Source organism: Trachurus japonicus, chromosome 23, assembly GCF_045865225.1.
Source record: "Trachurus japonicus isolate A0001 chromosome 23, Traja_1.0".
Taxonomy (NCBI): Eukaryota; Metazoa; Chordata; class Actinopteri; order Carangiformes; family Carangidae; genus Trachurus; species Trachurus japonicus.
The window spans coordinates 5029411-5053227 of NC_140929.1; the positions used below are offsets into that span (position 1 = coordinate 5029411).

Genomic DNA, 23817 nt, shown 5'->3' on the forward strand with positions numbered 1-23817 from the left:
AATGTGTAATACTGTCATATGAGCTCTTGACTTACACTGTCACTTGTGCGTCAATGAGATTTGGACTAGTGAGGTAAATAAACCTGCAGAAGCCTGGTCAAAGCTACAAAGCATGCGCTTTTTTCATGATTGTACATTAACATTTTGTAAACATCCACTCTATCAGAGTTAGAGTCTCCTATAAACAATGTTTCTAAACTGTCAGGCAACAGTTTTTAATAAAAAATAAAAAATTATATATATATATATATATAAATATACACCCTGTCTTGCTGTATTCATTTCCTTTTTCTTTGTTTCAAAAGGATGAAAGGCTGAGAAACACATCATCATCACAAACCAGAGTGCAGACAGATGTAATGTAAACTAATGTAAGTTAGTAAACTGAAAGGAAAATGACAATTTTTCCAACGAGAATATATAAAAACTGCAATGAACAATGCAAAACTAAACTGAATTGCAGATAACATCAGCTTAGTTTTAGTTATCTTAGAGGTGGCTAAAGTTGCAGGAAGAAAACGCCACAGCTCAGTTATGGGATGACCCACAGGTAGATAAGAGTGAATGAAATGTGATGAGGACTGATGAGAGCAAACTGAAAAACTAAATATACATTTTTAAAAAAAGACTCAGAAAGTAGGGAAGTTTTTATATCATACCAATACTTGTGTACATCCTCTTATCTTAAAATCTGGAGTCACATGTTGTAAAGACAGAGTTAAGAAGTCTCTGATCAACATGTTTCCCAATCCCAGTCACAGCTATTTGCAGATGAAGAGCTTTCTTTCTTATAATGAGTACGCTAATTATGGAAATACATTTGCTGTACATTAAAGGAGCATTATCGCAAATTACAATTCTTTGTTCGGCCACTAGATGGGGCCGGTGGTGCAGCGTATATCTTAAACATCCTACATAGCAGCATGCCGTTCAGGAGCGGCCGGGCCGGCTTGTCTCATAACAAAAGGAAATTTTGCATTTGCACTACACTGTTGGCTATATTTTGTATACATATACAGTAGTTATGGCTCCCCTCGACCTATTTCGCACATTTCAGTTTTTTTTATTGCTATTACTGCCGTATTTGCGATAATGCTCCTTTAAAGCAGAAGTAAGCGATCCGGTCGTTTTGGCTAACTTCCTGTAAGCGGATGGAGTTAGCAGTCCCCGCCCTCGTCCCTACGTCACCACATTCACGCGCATCCCTTGGCTGCACACACAGAGAGGACCGCCCCTTTATGCCGTTCTCTCTCCTCATTGGATAAAGGTTGTCGGATACAAGGAAAGTTTTCTCCTCGGCTTACAGCAGAGCAGAGTGACTGACAGACCCGTGTTTCAGACCAAACACTCTATAGAAGTGATTGCCGTCGGAAGAGACTTATATTAACACAAACATTCCGCTTACTTATGCTTTAAAGGGGACATATTATGCTAATTTCTGCTTCTTGACATGGTACCTTGATGTCTGAAAGTAATGTTAGTAACATGCTTTGGTCAGAAAAAACAAAAGATTGAGCACAGCTGGGTTCTCTACACACCAGTTTCACAGCGCTGCTCTCAACGGTCGGTTTAGAGTCTTCACTCTGGTAGCTGAGGTAACCATGGTAACCATGGGAGCGAGGGCTTGAATATTCACATCACCCGGCTTGTGATGTAATAAGCCGGGTGAAATTAAAACGGCTTGTTAAGAGACATATTTTCTGACTATGTCAGTTTACAAAATGTTGACGTAGTTGTCAAAACTTACATTTAAGGGGTGAGGAGGCACTCCGGATACGCAATACACATACTAAAGCAATAAAAAAGTGAGTTTTGCATAATATGTCCCCTTTAATAGTAAGTAGGTCTATAATCCGAAGGTGTAATGTAAGATTGGTAAATACTGTAGCCTATAATCTTGAGAGACTTGTTTGCATCCTGCGTTTTATCATTTTTGACACTAGGGTGCAGTGTTTTACATACAACAACGGTGTAACCTGCCTTTCGATCGCTGGTATTATAGAAAAAAAAACAAAACAAAAAAAAACACACAAAGTGGTGGTGGGTTTTCTGGTTTCCCACTGGTCCGTAAACGCAGCTTCCCCGTCCGTCATCATCACTCGGAGTAAACCACCAACCTGCCTCTCTACTCGGTCTGTCTGTCTGCGTCAACAGCCGCTCCGCTCCGCTCAGTGTGTATGTGTGTGTGAGTGTGTGTAGTCAGTGTGTGTATGTGTGTGGTGTTGTTTTGTTTGTCGGCTCGGCTCGGCTCGGTTCGGCTCGGCTGCTGCCTGCCTACCTGCCTGGTTTCGGCTGCTGTGCACACGGAGGCCCGGGCCCGGTGAGTCCCACAACAACAATAATAATAGTAACTGCTCGCTAACGTTAACGTTACTTAGCTTAGCCGCATATACAAATGCACCATTAACGTTAAGGTTAGATAGATGCGCCCATTATCGGACACTGAGTCCGTCTGTCGCACTGTTTTTTTTTTTTTACTCCCTCCTCGCCTCCACGCAGACACACGCTTAGATTGTCCGTGGGGATCCACACGGGACAGGATTTGATAAAGACACATTTATTCAGGATACAAGACCACTGTTGTCGGTTTTTTATCATTGAAATTAGACACCAACCGCTGGGGATCTGCGCGGTGGCCGATAATGGAAGCAGGGGATTCCGTGCTGCTCGGTAAATCCCTCAGGATCATCCGAGTAACGGTTATTTATTTAATATTTAGCTCATAGATTTATTTATTTATTTTTTACGAGGGGGGAAATTGCTTATTTTATTTTGTAGCTTCTTTTGCCACTCTGTTTATTTCGTGTTTTTCACTCGAGTGTCGCAGGCAGCTCACACACACACACACACACACACACACACGGACAGATGCTCCAACATCCCGTGGATGAGGCTGGCTGGCGGCTCGGAGGAGCTAACGTTAGCGAACGGAGCTAACGTCTCATCTTGTGCTGCGTTTGAGACAACTCGGAACTCGGAAAATGGAAAGTGCACCACGCCAGTATAACCAAAAACATGGCGGATCGGGACAAACTTTGCATTCATAATAGTGTTTCACGTAGCTAAGGCATAAACGCATTACAAGGGGCACAAAAGCATTTAAAAAAAAAAAATGGGAGTGGGCGATTGATTGCACTTTTTTGTTGAAGTTGGAGGTGGGAAAATTCCGAGTTCCGACTTGTTTCGAACGCAGCATAACGTAGCTAACGTATCTAACGTATTTAACGTAGCTAACGTTAGCTCCGCTGTGTAATTTAAATGGACGTTGGCTTCTTCGATGTGGCAACGAAACCTTAGCCGTTTACATGCATCTTTGATGTGGACAGTGTAACACAACACCCGATAGCTTTTCAACACCACCATCCTGATTCCTGCCCCCCACCACTCACTCACACAAACACACAGGACGCCCCCCTCCCCATCTCGATGCCCAGTAGTAGTTAGCATTGTAGCATCACATATGCTAACCGCGGCTAACGCTGTCACCTGGAACAGGTGTTTTCCTCAGTATCTGGGAATACAAATCTGTAACTCACTACACTTTAACCCCAGCGTTTTTATTATTTAAATAATATTTTCGTAGCCTCAGGATCCTTTTATTTTATTTCATTGGGGTCTAAATCGTATGATTAACGTCAATCTGTTTGTAAATCAAAATGACAGCTCCATGATGTTATTGTTTTGTCTAGTATTAATCTATTTAGTGTTTCATCAATGCATGAATCTGTAGTTTTAACATCTGAGGTGCTGACAATAGGTTGAATTTCTGCTGAATTAGATAATTGACCAATCTACAGTAAATGGCTCTAATCTAAAAAACTGCTGATAATTTATGAATTGACAATCGACAATATTAATCCTCATGGCAGCTCTATTTTTCTTCAATAATTCATCACTGAAACACAAGTCAATATATTCAAATTTATTGTTGTTTCTTTTGTCTAAACATAGGGCTAAGTGGAAAGACAAAAATAAATTCACATAAAAACCAAACAGTTGTTCAAACTAGTTCCACCTCAACCAACAATGGTAACGTGTACTAAATATGAATAATAGGCTATATTTTCTTGATTATTCTCTTGAATGTTTAAATGCAGGACTTTGTTTTAACTGAGGCATCAATATATAAGTAAATACTCAGGACCCTTCCTCCTCCTCCTCCTCCTCTTCATCAGTCCATAATGTTTGCATCATGTGAGTCCACTCATTAAACTCAGGTTTGACTGGAGCCAGTCAGCAGCAGCACAGTCACAGTGTTTCAGCTGGAAATCATGTGAATGGACAGAGGAGCTGTTGTCATTGTAAACTCACTTAGTATTTGTTGCGTGTGCTGCAGTTCTAGTGCGAAGTCGAGTGTCCGGTTTCACCAAGATAAACATTTGTCTTTAAAACTTCAGCCGATGGGACGTGGTGACATGTTGAACTCCTGTGTTTGTTTTCTTAGTTTCATCACAATCCCAATGTAAAACTCTCTAAATGCAAATTCCAGTCAGGTCTTATGAAGGTGAAACAAAACAGGAAGAACAACGGCAGTAAAAACCAGAAAATGTAAAATAAAATACAATAAATTAGGCTCCAACAAACTGTAAAGCTGCATTAGTCAAGAAAGAGAGGTGAAACCTAAATAAATATAATAGTTTGTTAAAGGGATAGTTCAATATTTTGGGCAAATTGGCCCATTGCCATAATCCCTATAGTTATAGGAGTAGGTTCGTTACCTTTAATTGTCAGTGCAAGCTATTTTTAGAACGGCGGAGCAGAGCCACGAGCTGCTCAGAGCTACGCTACGGAGGCTCATGGGATTTCTTGGTTTCCCTCATCAAACTCATCAAATACACAACCCAACAACTCCACAACGCTCTGGTGGACAAGTTGTGACCTGCACATTCACCACGCTATGAGATAATAACACAACGTTACCAGACAGAGTTGTTTTAGAGGGAAATTCATGCAAAACCGCTGATGCGCGTTGCCTTCAGGGACAGTTTTTCATCAAGCAGTCTCTGTATTTCCCTCTAAAACAACTCTGTGTGGTAACGTTGTGTTATTATCTCATAGCGTGGTGAATGTGCAGGTCACAACTTGTCCACCAGAGCCTTGTGGAGTTGTTGGATTGTGTATTTGATGAGTTTGATGAGGGAAACCAAGAAATCCCATGAGCCTCCGTAGCGTAGCTCTGAGCAGCTCACGGCCCTGCTCCGCCATTCTAAAAATAGCTTGCACCGACAATTAAAGGTAACGAACCTACTGCTATGACTATAGCGATTATGGCAACGGGCCTATTTGCCAAAATGCTGAACTATCCCTTTACTGTAAAAGCTTCACCACGTTGGAACTAAGTGGTCGTCGTCCGTGTGTGTGTGTGTGTGTGACGACTGTAAACACACGGGTTGAAGCGTTTTTAGCGGCCGGCCGGAGAAACTGGATCCGTTACCCGGCATCCCATAGCGTGTTGGGTTACTACGGGCTCGACAGGACCGGTCTCCATGGAGACGGGCAGAGCGATGGTGGTGGTAGAGGAGGGAGGGGGCTGGTGGGGTTTCACCTGGGTCTGACTGACAGGTGTGTGTGTGTGTGTGTGTGTATGACGCTGCATTTGTGTGTTGTTCTGCTGTGTTTTTCAGCATTTTGATTAATCCTGAAATTGAGAAGTTAATTAATTAATTAATCAGATTAATTGATATTGAAAATAATAATAATTATCTGCAGCCGTGAACATGAGTCTGCATCGGTTTCCATTCCTCTCTGTTGTGTAATTGAACCTTCAGTGAAACCGATAACAACCTTTTCTATGGATGAGTCTGCAGACACTCGTTAACTGTAGAAGGTGCGACGTCGACATAAACACACACACACACACACACACACACACACACACACACACACACACACACACACACACACACACACACACAGACACACACACACACACAGACACACACACTGACCTTGTTCTGCTCAGTGACCTGTAAACAGACCGAGGTCGTGACGTTCACTCCTCTGACTCACAGCTCACGGCTTTGTTTGTCTTCACCGACACGTCGCTGATTTTAACTTTTTGCGTGTGTGTGTGCTTAGGGCAGAAGAACACACCTACTTTGTACACACACACACACACACACACATATTGACACACACACACACACACCCAGCAACGAACACACACCACCAGGCTGAGCAGGTGGGACCGGTGTGCTGCTGAGCTGAGGCAGGCGAAACAAAAGGAAGGTGAGCAGGAACAGAGAAGAGAAGAGAAGAGGCTGCACAGGGATTATTTAAAGAACTGATGATGATGATAAAGGAGGGAGAGATGGAGGGAGGGATGGAGCTGTGGTATGGAAATGTTTTGTTCTCCGTCTCCGTCTGAAGCCGGAGGAGAAGCCGTCATGTGACTCCTCTTGACTCTGCTTTTGTTCGTGGAGTTTGACCCAGGAAGTAAAAACTAAACAAACAAAGAGTTGAAGAAGGTGTGAGTGAGTCATAAAGCTGGAGGAACAGCTCTGATGGACTTTCTCTCTCTCTTTTTTTAGACCATTGTATCTGTGTTGATGCATTTGGAATTAAATTTCCCAAGGATCTAGATTTTTTTTTTAATCATTATCTAAAATTTTCAACTTGAGCTCTTGCATAATTTACTGTATCTAATCGTACACTTTGGCTCCATCGTGGCCAATTGAAACCCACAAAAACTTCATTTTATGATAGATAGATAGATAGATAGATAGATAGATAGATAGATAGATAGATAGATAGATAGATAAATTTCTTTATTGTCTGCCCCAAAGGGTAGCAGAAATTTGTCTTTGACAGGGCTCATCACTTTACATACACTCATATAACATTAATTACTTAGTTGGTATTTAAAGTCTCAAAATAATACAATTTAGATAAAATGGCTTTAATTCTAAACTAAAAATTGTAGTTTTCTACCAAATTATGTCATTCAGGTCAACTTTTGGCTAAGGGAGCAATTTCATGTAATATTCTTAGTTTCTAATAGAGGGCGTATGATGGCTTACTGCTCTCTAACTGAGCGAATGAATGACACAATTTTGACTTGGGCTCGATCTAATAATAATACTAATAGTATTAGAAAAAGGGTTGCACAGAGAATGTAGAATATGGTCATAATTTTTAAGGCTGTGCATTGTGCAAACAAACTGGCATTTGAAGGGTTAAAAACTAATGACAAGCTCTGTTGTTTTTAGTTTTATGGGACTCCGGCACATTTACATGTTTTTTTGTCCATTAATGTGCACTGTCCCATTCAAATAAACAAATAAAGTTAAGTTTAATAAGTTGTTAAAAACTTTATGCAGTAAAAGTAGCAAATATCAAAGAAATTACAAAACAATGACAGACTCAGTTTGTTCTATTATTAATTTACTCTATAAATTATCCAAGATGGCATCTTCACATCAGTTTTTTTTTTTTTTTTTTAATCAAATCATCAGACTAAAACCCAAACACATTAACTTAACAATCGTTTTAAACAGAATCTAATGAGTTTTATCAGTAGCCAGAAAGCAAACGAACCATAGGAGTTTGTTTCTGTGTAAACGTTCAGGCTCGGCTGGAAGACCAAAAAATGACAAATGGGGGGAAAAGTATTTTTCCTACATATTAGAGAAAAGAAATGACACGACTAACATGTTCATCTATAAAAACATAAGACCATTAAGGAGTTTTTGTTTGAAAACAGTTTAATTTAAATGTATGGATGTGGTGTAAATTAAATCTGTTGCCACTAGCCAAACAGTATAAATGTTATGAAAACCAATGACTCGGCTCTAATTAGATTTTATTATGTAATGAATGGTTTTGTTTTGCTGAACCGAGCGACCAAGACACAAACACATTAAATCTAAAGTTGTGTGAATAAATAGTTTCCACCTGGGAGAAGTTGTTGTGTTTGTGTTGAACTCCATTAAAGTGATGAATGTGAGGACGTCGCAGTCGTCAAAACTTTATTAAACTTTATTGATAATTGTATCAGAACAGTCACAGTGTGATGATGAACGTTGTTGCTCTTCTCTCTCTGTCTCTTTCAGGTGTGACTGTGTTTTTTTTGCTGAGTCACTGTTTCACCTGTAAACGCTGACTAACTAACTCGACCGACTGACTGACAGCGAATCGGTGATCGTCCTCCATCGGCCTCCGCATCTACAGCTGCACCATGGTAACGCACACACACGCACGCACACACACACACACACACACACACACATACGCACACACACACACACACACACACACACACACACACACATTACCACAATAACAAAGAAGTGAAGCTTCACCATCAGCTGTGCTCTCTCTCCCCCTCTCCCTTTTCCCCTTCTCTCTCTCTTCCTCTCCTTCCCTTTTTCCCTGTCTCCCCCTCTCCCTCCTTCGCTCTCTCTCTGTCCCTCTCTCTTCCCCCTCTCTCTCCCTCTATCCCCCCCTCCCTCCCTCTTTCTCTCTCTCTCTACCTCCCTTCCCCCCTCTCTCTTTCTCCTTCCCTCTATCCCCCCTCATGTTCTCTTCTCCTTCCCTCTTTCCCTCCCTCCCCCTCTTTGTCTCCCCCTCTCCTTCCCTCTCTCTTTCTCCCTCCCTCTCCCTTTCTCTCACCCACTCTCCCTCCCTCTCTTCCCCCCTCTCTCTCTCTCCCTCCTTCCCTCTCTCTTTCTCCCTCCCTCCCTCTATCCCCCGTCCCTCACTCCCTCTCCCTTTCTCTCACCCTCTCTCCCTCCCTCCCCCGTCCCTCTCCTTCCCTCTTTCTCTCCCTCCTTCGCTCTCTCTCTCTTTCCCCTCTCTCCTTCCATCTCTCTTTCTCCCTCCCTCTATCCCCCCGTCGCTCTCTCCCTTTCTCTCACCCACTCCCCCCCCCCCTCTCCGTCCCTCTCTCCCTCTCTCTCTCCCGTCCCTCTCTCTCCTTCCCTCTCTCTTTCTCCCTCCCTCTCCCCCGTCCCTCCCTCCCTCTCTTCCCCCTCTCTCTCCCTCCCACTCTGTTTCTTTCTCCCTCCCTCTACCCCATCCCTCTCTCTTTCTCTCTCCCCATCCCTCTCTCTCCCCCCTCCCTCCCTCCCTCCCTCTGTTCCCCCTCTCTCTCCCTCCCTCCCTCCCCCCTCCCTCCCTCCCTCCCTCTCTTCCCCCCTCCCTCTCTTCCCCCTCTCTCTCCCCTCCCTCTCTCTTGCTCTCTCCCTCTCTCTCCCTCCCTCTACCCCCCTCCCTCCTTCTCTCCCTCTCTCTGCCCCCTCTCTCTCCCTCCCACTCTGTTTCTTTCTCCCTTCCTCTACCCCATCCCTCTCTCTTTCTCTCTCCCCATCCCTCTCTCTGCCCCCTCTCCCTCCCTCTCTCCCTCCCCCCCCCTGCAGACTGTATGATGTCAGAGAGCAGCTGCTATGGCCTCCTGCAGCAGCAGCAGCAGCGGTCAGAACAATGCTGAGACTCTGGAGGGTTTCCACGAGGTGAATCTGGCCTCGCCCACCACACCTGACCTTCAGGTACGGTTGGACAGCTCCCTAACACCCCCAAACCCCCCAACGCCCCCCACCCCACCCCCACCCATCGCCCTGGTAACCGGCAGAGGTTTGGTTCATACACCGAGTCGGCAACCAAGGAAACGTCACTTCCGGTCAGAGCCGTGGGGGAAAACAAACCGATTCCCCCATAGACATACGTGTGAAAACGCGGCATTTTAAACCTTTGTCTAACGCTTGTCCGCTGTCATGTCTTAGTTTGAATCACTTGTTTTGTTTTGTAATGTTTATTTCGAATATGAAAATAGTAAAAGGCTTCCTGATTTGCTACTGAGCAAATTCTTTTCTAACACAATATAAAGTGAACACTGAGGAAGCAAAAAAAATATTTAAAAAAAGAAAGAAAAAAAGGAAAATCAGTGACATATTCGAAAAGGAGTGAGAAGAAGCATAGCTTACTTGTATATGCTGACAAAGAGCTATATATTAAAAAACTCATCACGATCCGGGTCGATTGTTGTCCGTACATTTTAAAATATTGGGTCTTTCACAGTCAGTCACATATAGCCTACACCGAGTCGGCAACCAAGGAAACGTCACTTCCGGTCAGAGCCGTTACACGGTTGGGTAAGATATAAAAGTTCAGATTGTGATGAGTTTTTTAATATATAGCTCTTTGTCAGCATATACAAGTAAGCTATGCTTCTTCTCACTCCTTTTCAAATATGTCACTGATTTTCCTTTTTTTCTTTTTTTTTTTTAATTATCTTTTTTGCTTCCTCAGTGTTCACTTTATATTGTGTTGGAAAAGAATTTGCTCAGTAGCAAATCAGGAAGCCTTTTACTATTTTCATATTCGAAATAAACATTACAAAACAAAACAAGTGATTCAAACTAAGACATGACAGCGGACAAAGCGTTAGACAAAGGTTTAAAATGCCGCGTTTTCACATGTATGTCTATGGGGGAATCGGTTTGTTTTCCCCCACGGCTCTGACCGGAAGTGACGTTTCCTTGGTTGCCGACTCGGTGTTTCATTGGTTTCATTGGTTTCCCTGTGTTTCCGTCCTGCAGAACCAAGCGGAGCAGCGCCCCCCCGCCCGCCACAGCGCCCCCCCCACCTCTCTGTACCGCACCCACTCCCTCGGAGCGCCGCCCCCCGGCCTCCGCACCTCGCTCCGCGCCGACCAGCTCCCCACGCAGCCCGTCTACTCCACGCCGCGGCACAGCCACAATGGAAGGTAAAAAGAAAACACTGAACTCTGATATGAGCGCCTCATCGTGATGTGACCGCTGCGCTGTATGTGCACTGCAAAAACTCAACATCCTACCAAGAATATTTGTCTTATTTCTAGTCAAAATGTAATTTCTAGTCCAAATAAATGAAATTATACTTAAAATAAGACTCATCACATTAAAAAAGTAGCTTGTTTTTAGACACTTTTTACTTTTTTCAAGCAAATTTTCCACTTGAAATAAGTAGAAAAATCTGATAGTGGAGCAAGTTTGTCTTTGTTGTTACATTTCAAGTGAAAATTTGTTTGAAACAAATGAAAATTATCTCAAAACAAGTTCATTTTTAGGTGATGAGTCTTATTTTATGTGGACATAGATTAGTTTTGACTAAAATTGAGACATTTTGACAAGAAATAAGACAAATATTCTTGGAAATATTTTGAGTTTTTGCAGTGTGTAGTTGTACCTGACCGCGGCGGTGTGTGTCTCCATGGTTACAATGCGCAGCGTGCCGGGCCTGGAGGGGGAGTCCGCCGACGGCAACTTCCTGTCCGGAGAGGACGGCGAGGAGTGCAGCGCTCTGAGCGACAGCCTGTCGCGGCTGCGCAGCCCGTCGGTGATGGAGGTCCGAGAGAAAGGATACGAGAGGCTGAAGGAGGAGCTGGTCAAGGCCCAGAGGGTAACACACACACACACACACACACACGCACGCACGCACGCACGCACGCACGCACGCACGCACGCACGCACGCACGCACGCACACACACACACACACACACACACACACACACACACACACTGACAGTCTCTTTGAGGAGTTGAAATTATCTCAAATTGAGTGCGAATGTGTGCAGTTGGTGTGTGTGTGTGTGTGTGTGTGAGACTTCACCACATCTCTCCACAGCGGTCATGACCTGGATCAACATCATTTAACTGTTGTTTATTTTATTTAAATGCATTTTAATTTTTTCATATATTATCATTTAAAGTCTGTTTGACACCTGCAGCCTGAAGAAGATCGTTGGTCACTTCAGACCTGTAACGTCTCTGTGACGCTTTGAGCTCAAAGAACTTGTATATACTGTATGTATAATCAATCAATCAGTCAACCAATGTCTTTATTTGTCCCCAAGGGGGCGATTAATTTTGCAACAGGAGGAGCACACAAAGCAAAATATACAGAACACATGGCATAATAAATTACAGATCGCAATACAGACCCAAGCTATAGTTAGAAGGGAAGGCTATTTCACCCTGACTACCTTTTCCTCCTGGCTAATAATAATCACATTACCTCTGTCATGTAAATAGAATAGAATAGAAAATACTTATACAAAATACTCCCTAGGAGGGAAATTCAGACCGTCCAGCAGCTTACATAACAATGATATGATATAAATGATATAAAAAGTAAACATATCTAACGTATATGCGCTTTATAAATACAATTGAATTGAATATACATGTATCTTTTGCTCCAAATCAGTTTAATAAACTAGAAAACACCCAGTTTGATCTGGGGAAATTTCTCTGACCATTTCATTTTCCTTCATGTCAGCACTGTGTAAAGAGAAACACTGAAATAAAGCGAATTAAATAAGAATCTGACCTTAAATGCATCATAAATATCAGCAGTCACCACAGTGTCATATCAGAATGAAGATATTTTCACAACATTAAAAACAAAATGTCTAAAAGAAGATTAAAAGCAGAAACCAAACCAACTCACTCCACTTCATTTGAATTTTATTTTTTTCATCTCTTTGTTTATCATGATTTTTTATCTTCATGTTTTCATTTGCTGGTTGTTTTTTTCTGTTGTGTTGTTTTCTGTTTTCTGTTGTGTGTGTTTGTGTGTGTGTGTGGGGAAGGAGCTGCTGTTGAAGGATGAGGAGTGTGAGAGGTTGTCTAAAGTCAGAGACCAGCTCGGCCAGGAGCTGGAGGAGCTCACCGCCAGTCTCTTCCAGGTCGGTCCAACTCTCCGCCCGCCTGTCAGTCCACTCTACTTCCTGCTTCCTGTTTTCCTTCCTCCTGAGGCAGCGGCCTGACACACACTGACAGAAAAGGTTCAGATGACCGACATTTGCGTGTGTGACTTGATCCTCCATCATGATATTTAAAGGGATAGTTCAACATTTTGGCAAATTGGCCCATTGCCATAATCCCTATAGTCATAGCAGTAGGTTCGTTACGCTACGGAGGCTAATGGGATTTCTTTTTTTCCCTCCTCAAACTCATCAAATACACAATCCAACAACTCCAAAAGGCTCTGGTGGACAAGTTGTGACCTGCACATTCACCACGCTATGAGATAATAACACAACGTTACCAGACAGAGTTGTTTTAGAGGGAAATTCATGCAAAACCGCTGATGCACGTTCCCGTAGGAAGCAGTTTTTCATCAAGCAGTCTCTGTATTTACCTCTAAAACAACTCTGTCTGGTAACGTTCTGTTATTATCTCATAGCGTGGTGAATGTGCAGGTCACAACTTGTCCACCAGAGCGTTCGTTACCTTTAATTGTCGGTGCAAGCTATTTTTAGAACGGGTGGAGCAGAGCCGCGAGCTGCTCAGAGCTACGCTACGGAGGCTAAAGGAACTTCTTGGTTTCCCTCATCAAACTCATCAAATACACAATCCAACAACTCCACAACGCTCCAAGTTGTGACCTGCACATTCACCACGCTATGAGATAATAACACAACGTTACCAGACAGAGTTGTTTTAGAGGGAAATTCAGAGACTGCTGGATGAAAAACTGTCCCTGAACGCAGCACACATCAGCGGTTTTGCATGAATTTCCCTCTAAAACAACTCTGTCTGGTAACGTTGTGTTATTATCTCATAGCGTGGTGAATGTGCAGGTCACAACTTGTCCACCAGAGCGTTGTGGAGTTGTTGGATTGTGCATTTGATGAGTTTGATGAGGGAAACCAAGAAATCCCATGAGCCTCCGTAGTGTAGCTCTGAGCAGCTCGCGGCTCTGCTCCGCCGTTCTAAAAATAGCTTGCACCGACAAATAAAGGTAACAAACCTATTACTCTGCCTATAGGGATTATGGCAATGGGCCAATTTGCCAAAATGTTGAACTATCCCTTTAAAAAACAACAGACCTCTGACCGGAGACCAGAGGGAAACTTTAGTCGACAGCACAAGTGAACCTCTCGGAGACTCTGACTGAATCTTTCCGGCCGATCTTCACATTTCTCCTCCTGTCTCACTCTTCCCTTTCCTAGTAAAAGGTGTTGGGACTCTGTGTGTGTTTGTGTGTGTGTGTGTGTGTGTGTGTGTGTGTGTGTGTGTGTGTGTGTGTGTGGTGTGTGTGTGTGTGTGTGTGTGTGTGTGTGTGTGTGTGTGTGTGTGTGTGTGTGTGTGTGTGTGTGTGTGTGTGTGTGTGTGTGTGTGTGTGTGTGTGTGTGTTTCCTGTTGCCTGTGTGTAGCAAAAGCAGAGTGTGTGTTTAGTAGACAGACAGTTGCACAGACTGAGCTTCACTTTCTGCTTTTATCTTATTTGTTTTTTCGAGTGCATTGATCCCTTTAATTTGCTTTGAGTCTGTGCAAAGAGAAAACTAAATCCCAACAAAAACAGTGTAAGTGAAGAAAATATGTAATAAGTTTATGTGTTTATGTGTGTGTGTGTTTTCCAGGAAGCTCACAAAATGGTCAGAGAGGCCAACGTCAAACAGGCAAATGCAGAGAAACAGCTGAAAGAAGCTCTGGGGAAGGTAACGACACTGAACTCACACACTCAACATGTTCCTGTGTGAGCTCATCAGTTTAACACTCACACTAAAACCCTAAAACTTCTTAAATTTCTCTTATTATTTAAAACAATGGCTACTGGATAACAAAAGTTGCCTGCACTCTTAAAAGCAGCAGTGCACTTGTTACTCAGTCTCTTAAAAAATGAATCTTAGTGCCTCTCAATGCATTCGATCTATGGAATTATTTTAAAATCTTTTGAAATAGGAACTATGTTTTATCGTATTTTGTAATATGTGTGATTTAGCTTGGTCTTTTTAGATATGGAAACTGTGTTTTTGTATCGTCTCTGTGCTGTCTATTGTCTATTTTTGTCATTCTACCTGTAAGTATCAGGCCTTCCCTTGTGTAGTAGTTTGTGGTCTGTGCTTCCTGTGTATTTTTATATGTTATATGTTGGGACTGCAGATGGAAATTAACTGTGAGCTAAATCTAATGCAACCATCTCTTCATTTTCTGCAAATGATTCATGCCATTGCATACTGTCCCTTAATAAACTAAATTTAAAAAAAATTCAATTTTGATTTTTTTAGAAATAAAGTGCAACGCCAATTTCTTTTGTAAAAAATGATCGCAACAAATCAAGATGAGATAGAAATGCATAACAAGAAATGGGAAAAACTTACGTTTGAGTAAATGTATATTAAGTAGTTACTGTAAATTTAATTTCAGTATGTTTCACATCCATTTTTCTTTTACTTTTCTGTTCTGTTTTGGTCCTGCTTCGTTATGTCGTCAGGTTTGTTCTGTCCTTTGTTTTCTGTTTGTCTGTTTTTGGTTAGTGTATTGTCAGTTTATAAATTGTGTATGTCATTGCTTGTTTCCATTAAATAAATGATAATAATAATTAAAAAAATAAAATAAATGAACTAAAACACACCATGAACCATCTCTTCTATATCCTCTTCAGATCGACGTGCTGCAGGCCGAGGTCCAGGCGCTGAAGACGCTGGTCCTCTCCTCCCCCACCTCCCCCGTGGGCGAGCTCCCCTCCGGCGTGAAGACTCCCTTCAGGAAGGGCCACAGCAGGAACAAGAGCACCTCCTCCGCCATCCTGGGGACGCAGCCCGACCCCTCGGCCACGCAGCCCATCGTACGGGAGTGTAGAGAGGTAGGAGCCTGACAGCAGGTAACAGGACTTTAAAGGGATACGACAACATTTTTTTCGTGTCTTGCCTCACTCCCGAGTCCATGACCAGCAGATACACCATCCTTTCGACTGTGCGTGCAGTAACGAGGGAGATAGAGCTGTATCGCCCGTAATTAGCTTAGCTCAAACACTGGAAGTGTATAGGTAGTGTTAGCCTACCTCCTACCCAAGCCGAAATCAGCAGTCAGAAGCTGATTTCATTTTAGCTCTAAACTCTGTAAATATATCACTTCGACATTTCAAACATTTTTAGGCGAGAAAGTAGCCGTTTAGATCAGCAGTGTGTCGTTAATTTGCCTAAATACCAGCTGTTTACAATTTTGTTCGGACGAATTCGGCGCTACTCAAGCTAGCCGTTGTGACCAACGCACTTCTGGTTACTTTCACAAAATAAAACACCCGTTGCCCTTTACATACAGAAAACCATGACAACAGAATTTGTGCTTTTACTTGGAAATAGGAAGCTAACCTACCCTCGATGTAGCTAGCTTGAACCAAAATAAACCGTCTTTGCTTGAACCCTCCGTTTTGACCGATCTCGTCCCGTTAGCGGCATTTGACCGCTCAAGATGCCTTACCGGAGAGTTTTGTCAGCTCTGAGACGAAGATCGGCCCGCCGGTTTCCGTTTAGAGTTGCTGAAGAGTTTCTCTGATGACTTTAGGTGGAGGCAGGCTAACACTACCTATACCAGGGGTGTCAAAGTCATTATAGTTCAGGGGCCGCATTCGGCCTAATTTGATCTCAAGAGGGCCGGAACAGTAAAATGATCGCATTTGCATATTAACCTGTAAATAACAAGAACTCCACATTTTTCCCTTTGTACTTTGTGCAAAGTACATTATTAAGATGTGTACAGTTTATGAGCTATCCTTTTTACAAAAAATTATGAACATTCTGAAATTTAGGGCTGGGCAATATGAACCAAAAGTAATATTGTAATATTTTTTTTAACTGAATGGCAATATAGGATATACATAGGCCTATAGCCTATTTATACTATTTCCATGATGTAATTATGAGTTTCCACCAATTAGCAGCCAGTAGCAGCTTAATATTTTTGTCAGAGGCAAATCCTTAAAAAGGCTGTCAGTTCTAGGTCAAAACCACATGTGGCAAATGACACAGACAATTGTAGGTATTGGGCTGATATTAAATTGTAGCTATAGGAAAAATACATCTCCCTCTCTCTCTCTCGCTCTCTCTCTCTCACACACGCACGCACGCACGCACGCACGCACGCACACACACACACACACACACACACCTGTAGCTGCGCTGTCCCTCTCCTCTCTCTCTGTTCCCCTCCTCTGTTGCTTTGAGCTTCCAGCTGTGCGTGGATACGTAACTACAGGTTATATCTGGCTTATCACCGGGCCAGTTCTGCCCCCAGGCCGGTTCTGCCCCACCAACCCGACCGGACACACCGGTTCGGATCGAGAATTTGCGCTAATGAGTCCGGCCACGTCGCGCCGGGGCTTCATCAGCAGGTCGGACCGTGTTGGGTTTTAACTTTCAGGCCCAGTGAGAACTCGAGCCGAGCTGGACCAAGAGCAGGACTTTAGCGGTGAATGTCGGTGCTGTCCTTACACTACGCAACGAGCCGCTGTTGTTGTGTTGTAGTAGTCAATACGTGAGAGTCGGCGGCTCTGTGTCTCTGTTGTCCGCTGCAACTTGAGGGAGGGAGGGAGGGAGGGAGGGGCGGGGGGGAGAGGAGAAGTGGCGCTCACTCAATCTGTGAGGGAGGGGCGGGGGAGTGAGCTCAGCAGACTGCTGAGAGAGGGCCAAAAGAAACGGAACTCCAACATTTGTCCCGCGGGCCGGATTGGACCGCCTTGACTTTGACACCTATGACCTATACACTTCCAGCGTTTGAGCTAAGCTAATTACGGGCGATACGGCTCTATCTCCCTTGTTACTGCACGCACAGTCGAAAGGATGGTGTCTATCTGCTGGTCATGGATTCGGGAGTGAGGCAAGACACAAAGAAAAAAAATGTTGGTGTATCCCTTTAATGAGAAAAATGTGACATAAAAGTAGATAAACGTGATAATTAACTCTTCTCCTCGTCATCCCTGCTTGTTTTTATCCATATGTTTAACACTGAGCACGAAGCAGGTGTTGCATAATGCTTAACTGGTTTCACAATAATGTTAAAATGTGTAAATTAAAGTGTGTCAGCCGGAGACAAACCCCCCCCCCCTGTGGTCCGTACAGGTGGACAGTCAACTGTTCAGTGAGTTCAGGGCGTGGAAGGAGGAGCCGACGCTCGACCGGAGCTGCTGCTTCCTGGAGAGAGTTTACCGCGAGGACATTTACCCCTGTCTCACCTTCAGCAAGAGCGAGGTACAGAGGAAGAGAGGAAATATTCAAAAATATTGAAATTATCCAAAACCTGTTTGTTGGACGCCACCGAGACACAGTATTATTGTTGTGACTGTTTTTTAAAGACGGGTTTGGTGAACTCTGGGTTTCTGTTTCACACAAGTGCTGCTGTATTATTATTATTTTTTTTTAACCTTTATTTAACCAGGCGAGCAAATTAAGAACAAAATTCTTATTTTCAAGTGCAGCCTGAAGGGGAAGGGGGAGGGGAGTGCTAAAAGTGAAAACAAGGTTATATAAATTACACAGAAAAATTCAATATAATACAATACAATACAATGCAATACAATAAAACAGTTAATCAATAGGGCATGACAGAGGCCTATTAGCAAGTGCAGGAGTCGACTGTAATTTGTAGCAGATTTTGTTTGAAAACAGAGAGAGAGGTGAAGACAGAAAGTTCTAATAACTTAATAATAATAATAATAGTTTTAATAGTATTAATCTGCATTACGATCGATCAGCTTGTTAAATGCTAAAAACTTACCATAATCAGTTTGTTTTCATAATAATTGATAGTATTCTTCTTACAAATACAAGACAATAAAGGCTACTACAAGTTTATTTCTTGTCTTTGGTGAACAGTGTTCAGTTTAGTTTCAGTCTTATTATAAAATTATAACATGTTGATTAGTTTTGGTTTAATTTCACTCTTGATTGTTCAAATTTTCAACAAATTCTGGGCTTATTTTTTTGTTATTTTAATTTTTAATGGTTCTCTTTTATGTATTGTTTCTAAACATGGTCACAGGTGTCGTTCTCACCTGTTTACGAGTTCATATAAACTGTCTGACTCTGAATAGTCCAGTTCTCATAAACTCTGAACCGCTCTCTTTAGCATTAGCATTAGCTCGGCTAGCTGAGAAGCTAAGACGTTGGTTAATATCAATCAAACATTTAGATGATTGAAATGTTTTTTTTTTCTGTTTCATTGATCCTGAACCCCATATGTGAGAAGTTAATCATAGTGATAATAATATTTGAAAAATCATTATGATAATTATGACTTTTTTTGAACGATATCTGTCTTTTAGCTGCAACGTTAGCATACTTTAGCTCGACCGTTACCTATCCCAAGATTCATTGCGCGGCGCTAACGACAGCAGATGATTGAGAAACTAATAAGAGTATCTTTGAAGACAGAAACATACACTGACAAAGACACTTATACATTTATTTTTGTATCTTTTTGTATCTTTTTGTATTTGTATCAGCTCAGTTGATACAAATACTGAGCTGATGAACATAAATGCTGTCACGGTTGCTAGGGGACAGGCTAGCTGCCACGTTTTGTGACGTAAAGCTAACTGCAGGTTGTTTTTTTGTTATTTTGTTGTTGTTTTTAACTATATAAGATGAAATAAAGATATCTCAGAATAAAGAAAATAAAAAATAAGAATAAATAATTGGCAAAAGAAAAATAAAGTCAAATAAATAAATGGATAAAGGGGGAGAGCTAGGGGTTTTCAGCAAGGTTAAGCTCCTCTACAAAGTTTCACTGCACTTTTTTTCCTCCATACATTTAAAAGATGAAAAAAAAGACATTGTTCTTTATGAAAAACATAGAAATTAGGTCTTGATTTCATGCAAAATTTACAGAGAATGATGAAAGTGTAATAGCCATTTTCTTTTGTTAGAATAGAGAAATTGGGCAATTTAGGGAATAACCAGTCGTACAAATCATTTCATCTCTCTCTCTCTCCTTCCTCAGCTGGGGTCGGCCATCTTGGAAGCCGTGGAGCAGAACACGCTCAGTGTGGAGCCGGTGGGTTTCCAGCCGCTGCCGGTGGTCAAGGCCTCGGCGGTGGAGTGCGGAGGACCAAAGTGAGTCTGCCTTCCTCTTCCTCTTTCTCTTCCTCCTCTTCCTCCTCCCTCCCAACACACACTCATAAACTCTTTCTCCTCCTCATCAAGCTTTCACTCCTTCATCATCATCTTCTCCATCTTCCCTCACTTTCCTCCTCTAGTGGGCGAAGGGCCGAGCTCGTCACGTAAGTCTGACTCTCTCTTCTTTCTCTATCTCTTTCTCTCTGTCTTCTGACCATCAGCATTTTTTAACCTCTCTCGACCCCGCCTGGCTTCTCTCCCCCACCCCCCAGATAACTCACTACTCCCCCTCCTCCTCCAGCAGCAAACATGTCTAGAGTCATCCCTCTCTCCTTGCTTCCTTTTGCTCCCTCCTTGCTTCCTACAGCCTTTAGCGTTAGTCCCCGTAGAGTTTATTTTTGGTTGATAGTTTTGTCTTTCTCTTGCTGAAACAAAACAAAAATCCATGAATGACTCAGAGATACACAGAGGTAAGGACGATCCGATAAACACGAGTCAATAAGTAGTAAAAAATAACAAATAGGAAGTGAAATTGAAAGTTTGAATAAGTCTAAGGATGAAAATGAACTCTAGTTTATAGCTTAATAGTTATTTCAGGTTTGCAGGTGCATGGTGGTATATGCAATGAGGGATCTTGTTAAGGCGAGACACTAAAGGAGATTTTTGGCTATTTTTCTTCCTTAACATGTATTCTTTCATAAAAGTCAAACGAAATGGTAGAAAATCCACATTAAGGTGGTTATTTTACTTCATTTTGTCTCTTTTGTTGGTAAATTTCTTCTAAATTTGCCAAAAGTTAACAGCTACTGTGACAAACTGTTCTGAAGGTTTTTACAGAGGGGATTGTTGATATATCATACAACATTTTATTCCTAAAAACATGGCAAAATTTGATTTTTTAGGGCTGGTGACAGTATTTCCTCATTTACAGAGTGATACAAAGAGATATCCAAAATCATCCTTTAATATGTCAACAAAATAAAACAAGAATTTTGAAAGTGGCTTTATCCATTTTTCAGATTTCGGTTCTGGAAATATATGCAAATTAGCGCATATTTAATCAGATATTGCCTCATTTACATATTTAAACATAAAATTTGACAAAACTTGTAATACAAAAAATATTTGTCTTAATGTGAGTGATAAACTTGGTAAGTTTCATGGTGATATCTGTTATTTAAAATTTTTTACCCTATTCACCTGTAGTGTCTCCCCTTAAAAGACGACAAGGAAGTGATTAAAAAAATCCCATAAATAAATAAAAACCGAAGGTCAGCGATGTGTTGTTATAATGTTCTGTCTCTGTCTGTGTGTCCGATAGAAAATGTGCCCTGAGCGGTCAGACCAAAACCTGTAAGCACAGAATCAAGTTCGGAGATTCGTCCAACTATTACTACGTGTCTCCCTACTGTAGATACAGAGTGAGTATCAACACACACATGACACGCACACACACAAACACATTACCATACACACACAGGCTGGATATAAACCCCAAACAGTGACATCTGCAGGACAAAAATGACATTGCAACAATAATTTTTAATAAATTAGCTCAAATTCGTGAAAACATATGGCTCACTATTTTTTTCTGGATACAAAGACATGGCTCATCTCTAGGTGTGATTCTATATTATTAAAAAACAAAACATTCAGAGCTTCTGTACATTAATGTGCAAACAGGAGCTCCAGCTTGGCCTGTACAGTATGTTGGTGTTTCAATGCATCACAACAGCAAAGACATTTTTAAATTTCATTCATTTTCGCACAAAAGTCACATCACAAAACTGAGGAGGAGAAAAAATACATTTCAAAACACAAGGACTTGATACAAATACAGACTCAGACAGCAGGTAAAGATAAAACCAGACACAACGCTGGTCTGAAAGGAGCTTCAGATAAATTTAAACATGATGAACGCGTTCTGTTGATTGTTGATTGATTGATCGTGTGTGTTTGCTGTTTGTTTTTCCCTCAGATCACAGCAGTGTGTAATTTCTTCACCTACATTCGCTACATCCACCAAGGGCTGGTCAAACAGCAGGACGGTGAGACGTGTTTCTTAGTAACAGACAGTAATGGGATTGGATTTTGGGTGAAATCCAATTTTTATCTTAACCCTCAACCTTAATCTTAGTAGCTCTCAAAATCAAGTGTTAAGGGTTATTCTGTGACTTAGAAATGGGATATGTCTTCACTGTGGGGGGTTTGGCATTAGTTTATTATTGCTGTGGACTATCTGTCAGTTATTACTAATTTGCTACAGTTAGTTTTTTTTTGTAGCCTATAAGTTAGTTATAAATTGATATTCAAACAAATAATCTGTATAAATACCATAAACCACGGACATATTCAGCTGAAAGTCACTGCATACCACGGCTTATTGAAAGGTAAACACCAGCTGGAACTATCGTTAGATAACTCTGCAGCTACTGGAGACGACATTATAGCCCGGTTATCTCAAACATTATCGGCGCAAACATGTTACGTATGTACGCTGTACACTGCAAAAACTCAAAATCTTCCAAGAATATTTGTCTTATTTCCTGTCAAAATGTCTCATTTCTAGTCAAAACTCATCTCTTTTCACTTAAAATAAGACTCATCACCTAAAAATTAACTTGTTTTTAGATCATTTTCACTTGTTTCAAACAAATTTTCACTTGAAATAAGTAGAAAAATCTGCCAGTCAAAGCAAGTTTTTTGTGCTCGTAATAAGAAAGAAAAACTTGCTCCACTATCAGATTTTTCTACTTATTTCAAGTGAAAATCTGCTTGAAAGAAGTAAAAAGTGTCTAAAAACAAGCTACTTTTTATGTGATGAGTCTTATTTTAAGTATAATGAGATTTGTTTTGACTAGAAATTACATTTTGACTAGAAATAAGACAAATATTCTTGGTAAGATATTTGAGTTTTTGCAGTGTATCTTGATAAAACAACTTAACAACTACATTACCACCGAGAAAAATGACCATTTTGTAACTAAACGACAGCAACATGGCTTGTCCGCACCAGCCGGCTGTTGACAAAAGATTGTAATATAAAAAATAAATGTTATGCAACAGTGAGAAAAAGGGTTAAGATAGGAATTGGAATTCACCCTGATTGGATTGTACTCGAGTAAAAAGTACTCGTTACTTTAAGCGTGACCTTTGACCTTTGTGTGTTGTGTGTTGTGTGTCTGCAGCGGAGCAGGTGTTCTGGGAGGTGATGCAGCTTCGCAGGGAAATGTCCTTCGCCAAGCTCGGCTACTACAAAGACCAGCTGTGACGGACGGACGGACAGACGGACGACCAATCCATCCAATCACAGCAGACTCTGTCCTGAAGCCCCGCCCCCTTCTTTCCCCTCCCAACCAACCCACATACACACTCCTGGTTCTGGCTTTTCCCTCCCTCCCTTCTCCTCATCTGGTCATTTCAGGAAACCTCCTCCTCCCTCCTCCTCTTCCTCCTCTTGGTGTGAGTGTGTTTTTGTGCGTGAGAGAGAAAAACTGATGTTTTCAATCAATCATGACAAAAAGAGACTCTGACGTCCGTTGTTGATACTGATCTGGGGGTTTTCGGCGAGTTTCTTTCTGCTCAGTTTTTTCCTTTTACTGCAACATGTAAACACTCCGTTATTTAAAGATTTAAAGTGGCGTGGAAACTGAATTTAAACTGATATGTTGGTGGTATCACATGAGCAGCTCTGACCGCTCACAAATAAAATTAAATACTTAATATAAAAGAACAATCGTAACGTTGCTAGTGAAATTCCTCAATCAATTAAAGATAATTTTTTTAGAGGAGAGATAACAGCCACTGTGAGTGAGAGAAAAGAGGGAGGGGGACAAAGAATAGAGAGTTTTTTTTCCAAAGTTTAAGGATGCAGAGATAATCAGAGGAGAAGTACAAACGTTCAGACTGGATTTATTTTCTGGAAACGTCTCGTTAACATGAAAAAAAAAAAAACTTGTTTGTTTGTGCAGAAGAAAAGAAAAAAAAAAACCTTTTT

The 23817-nt window shown here is 41.7% G+C and overlaps 1 protein-coding gene across 4 annotated transcripts; it reads left to right on the forward strand.

Annotated features, from left to right (window-relative positions):
* The first annotated feature begins 2303 nt into the window (after positions 1-2303).
* Positions 2304-23169, forward strand: rab3ip (RAB3A interacting protein (rabin3)). 4 transcript variants are annotated; one of them, XM_085768706.1, is made up of 14 exons: positions 2305-2320; positions 8052-8179; positions 9357-9485; positions 10536-10702; positions 11205-11376; positions 12570-12665; positions 14346-14423; positions 15371-15571; positions 17826-17954; positions 19705-19817; positions 19961-19984; positions 21142-21241; positions 21799-21868; positions 23009-23169. In XM_085768706.1, the coding sequence occupies exons 3-14, from the start codon at positions 9384-9386 to the stop codon at positions 23089-23091; spliced, it is 1335 nt and encodes a 444-aa protein (XP_085624832.1). In that variant the 5' UTR covers positions 2305-2320; positions 8052-8179; positions 9357-9383; the 3' UTR covers positions 23092-23169. The 4 variants fall into 4 exon arrangements, with proteins under 4 accessions (XP_085624834.1, XP_085624835.1, XP_085624832.1 ...); XM_085768708.1 differs by lacking the exon at positions 12570-12665 and having other exon boundaries at positions 2304-2320; XM_085768709.1 differs by lacking the exons at positions 12570-12665; positions 19961-19984 and having other exon boundaries at positions 2304-2320.
* The last annotated feature ends 648 nt before the right edge of the window (positions 23170-23817 follow it).